This window comes from Octopus bimaculoides, chromosome 7, assembly GCF_001194135.2.
Source record: "Octopus bimaculoides isolate UCB-OBI-ISO-001 chromosome 7, ASM119413v2, whole genome shotgun sequence".
Lineage (NCBI taxonomy): Eukaryota > Metazoa > Mollusca > Cephalopoda > Octopoda > Octopodidae > Octopus > Octopus bimaculoides.
This window is the reverse complement of record NC_068987.1, coordinates 96372238-96375786: the sequence shown is the minus strand read 5'-3', so window position 1 is coordinate 96375786 and position 3549 is coordinate 96372238. Positions and strand designations below refer to the sequence as shown.

Below are 3549 nucleotides of genomic sequence, written 5' to 3'. Positions count from 1 at the left end.
TATTTTTTTTCATTTTATTTAGTTTCAGCTCATGAGCTGTGGCCATGCTGGGGCACCACACACACATTATTTACATTTGACAGATATTTGTCCTCATCTTGTTTGTTGTTAACATGTTTCGGTTGACATACCCTCCAGCCTTCATCAGGTGTCTTGGGGAAATTTCGAACCTGTGTTCTCATAAGGTATTTTTCGATGTTATTATTATTATTATTATTCAGGTCACTTCCTGGAATCGAACTCGGAATCTTGGTGTTAGTAGCCCACGCTCTTAACCACTATGCCCATGGGCAATTATGGAGTGAATTTTAGGATTTATAAATCTAATATTTTCTTATCCCTCATTAATACCGGTTCCCATATGCTACTCATAGCTTCACTCAGTCTGCTTAAGTCCTAGCATATGTGGTGCTTCTTTTAGTTTTCGTATTTTCCAGTGGTGTTCTCTGTCTATTATTTTAACTTCATCCCACAGAGGGAGGTGGTCTCCATTTTCCCATACAAGATCAGCTATATCCGATTTATCAATATCTCCTTGTGTCACAGCTTTGCGATGTTCTTCTACCCTTATTTTGAGAGGGGGCCGCATGTTTCGCCTTTGTATAACCTACCACAGCTGCATGGGATGGAGTACACGCAGTCTTTGGTCATATTCACTTCTATTGGTGGTTTTACTCGAAGGAAAGATTTGCGAAGTGTTGTATTGCTCTTTTGTATCTTTTCGGAGAGGCCTTTCACATAGGGTAGACAGACTATGGACAGTTTATTGGTTTCATCCTCTCTTTTCTTCATAATTGGAGTGGATAGTATGTTTTTGGGGTAGTTGATAGATTGTTACTGAGCTTGATCATTTCTTCGTAGTGTGAAGAAATGATCGCTACTTATATTCTTTGCACAACTTCAACTTTAATCTTTTTTCTCTCCAACACTGTTGACTGTTCACCAATCCGTCATGCTGTTCCTCAAAAAAGGGAGACAAAAAAAATAATCATCAAATTTAGCCTGAACACACTGTGTATCGTCCCCACTATTATCTGGTTTCATTATCTCCCTTCATTGTTACCTGTCATGCAACTATATTGTCAGTGAAGTGAAATGGCTGAGTGGATATGCCATTGCACTACTAACTCAGTGGTCTCAGTGATCTTGGGTTCAAATCTATTGCAGGCATTGATGTTATTGTTTTTTGCCCAGGCTGTCTCTGATCTAACAGATCTATCATTAAAGGTGTTCTACCCATGACTGACCTAGGTTTTCATTTTTTTTTTCATTTCCTGTAGCTATAATGTACAGTGTGTCTTGGTCATATTTTTCAGCATGTCCTGTTTTTTTTTAAGGTGGCAAGGTGTGATTTTTAGGGAAATTCACTTGCTGTCTCTAACATCTCAAATGACCATGTAGGCACTTGATAAGACACTAGGATGGGACACTTAGTTCTGTATTGTCACAATTAATCTGTTTAAATTTGATCAAAAAAATCTTGCCGTTTAGTTTATTATATATCACCATTGCCATTATCATTGTTATGTCTGCATTTTCCATCCTAGCATGGGTTGGACGATATTTATTGAGGCATATTTTTGTTGAATATTGGAAATAAATTGAATTCATTTACGACAATCACATAATAGGAAGATAAGGAGACACAAACATACATACACTCATGCTCTCACATACATACAATAGTGTTATAGTAGAACACATTTACCAAAGGTGCCACACAGTGGGATTGAACCTGAAAAGATTAGGTTGGGAAGCGAAGCAAACTTCTTAACCACACAGCCATGTCTGCATCCATGTGTACGTGTATATACATATGTGTTTGTGTGTACATATATATATATATATTTTGTGTTTTTACAGAACTGTCCAAGCTATTACTGGAGAATGGTGCTGACATCAATGCAGTTGATGGTAATGGTGACACGGTGCTACATGCTGCAGCTTATGGCAACAGTTTTGATTTGGTGAAGCTTTTCATTGAATTAGGTAAGTCTTATTATTTTACCCTCTCTTAACACATCATTACTAGTTCTTTCAACTCATTGTCTCTCTTTCTCTCTCTCTGTCTTGCCCCCCCCCCACGCGCACACGCGCACACATGGCGGCGAGCTGGCAGAAACGTTAGCACGCCGGGCGAAATGCTTAGCGGTATTTCGTCTGCCGCTATGTTCTGAGTTCAAATTCCGCCGAGGTCGACTTTGCCTTTCATCCTTTCGGGGTCGATTAAATAAGTACCAGTTACGCACTGGGGTCGATATAATCGACTTAATCCGTTTTGTCTGTCTTTGTTTGTCCCCTCTGTGTGTAGCCCCTTGTGGGTAGTAAAGAAATAACACACACACACACACACACACACACACACACACACACACCTCTAACTTTAAGGCAACCAAGATAAATTCCCTGAAGGAGAAAAGAGTCCACCATAGAGCAGAGTCTAATCTACCCAACAAATGTGAGAGATTACTATTGCAATGTCTGCAGCCAGATCAGAAAATCCCATATAGTTCTGAATTTCTACATGAGACAACATAGTAAACCATCAAATTAAGAACACTATGCAGCTGTGTCCTGCTGAACTCTCGTTTGTCAAACTGATGAAAGAGTCTATTCAGTCAATGTATTTGTTGTTGGCACTCCGTCGCTTACGACGTCGAGGGTTCCAGTTGATCCGATCAACGGAACAGCCTGCCCGTGAAATTAATGTGCAAGTGGTTGAGTGCTCCACGGACATGTGCACCCTTAACGTAGTTCTTGAGGATATTCAGCGTGACAGTGTGATAAGGCTGACCCTTTGAATTACAGGCACAACAGAAACAGGAAGAAAGAGTGAGAGAAAGTTGTGGTGAAAGGGTACAGCAGGGTTCGCCACCATCCTCTGCTGGAGCCTCGTGGAGCTTTAGGTGTTTTTGCTCAATAAACACTCACAACGCCCAGTCTGGGAATCGAAACCGCGATCATATGACCGCAAGTCTGCTGCCCTAACCACTGGACCATTGCGCCTCCACAGTCAATGTATAAATGTCCTAGAAATACCACACTGCCTTGTCCTTCTTATGTCTTTTTATTTACATATATATATATATAATGTGTGTACGTATATAGATATACTTTTTTATTAAAGCTGCGAAAACATCACAAAAACTGTTCCTCAGATTATCACATTTCTGTTGTGACCACAATTTTATTCCAGTCTTGATCACAACTGTCCAATGAACGGAAATGTGAAACTCTGAGTAACAGTTTTTTGCGATGTTTTTGCAACTTTAGTAAAAAAAAAAAGCATATTACTCTACCTTTGGTATTCAAGTACTATTTTTTCCACCTTGTTTTGCATTTATGTGCTTACTCGTGTGTGTGTGTATATATATTTTTTTGACAGAAGGGACAACAACAGAAAGAAAGAGACCTCAATATTATGCAAATAGAGGAATTTATTTGTAAAAATATGTGACACTTATTCAGCAGCCATGATAAAACTCCAATAACTGAAGAGATGTTGGCGTGGACTCCCACCTTGGCATCTGAAACTCGGAGTTTTATCAT

At 39.5% G+C, this 3549-nt stretch overlaps 1 protein-coding gene across 2 annotated transcripts in view; it reads left to right on the top strand.

Annotated features, from left to right (window-relative positions):
• Nucleotides 1-3549, top strand: part of LOC106868840 (putative ankyrin repeat protein RF_0381) — a 40156-nt gene that overhangs the window by 19352 nt on the left and 17255 nt on the right. For both annotated transcript variants that reach the window (XM_014914273.2, XM_052969817.1), the window contains exon 6: nt 1864-1989. In XM_014914273.2, the coding sequence (XP_014769759.1) occupies nt 1864-1989 (126 nt within the window). The remainder of the gene's footprint in view (nt 1-1863; nt 1990-3549) is intronic.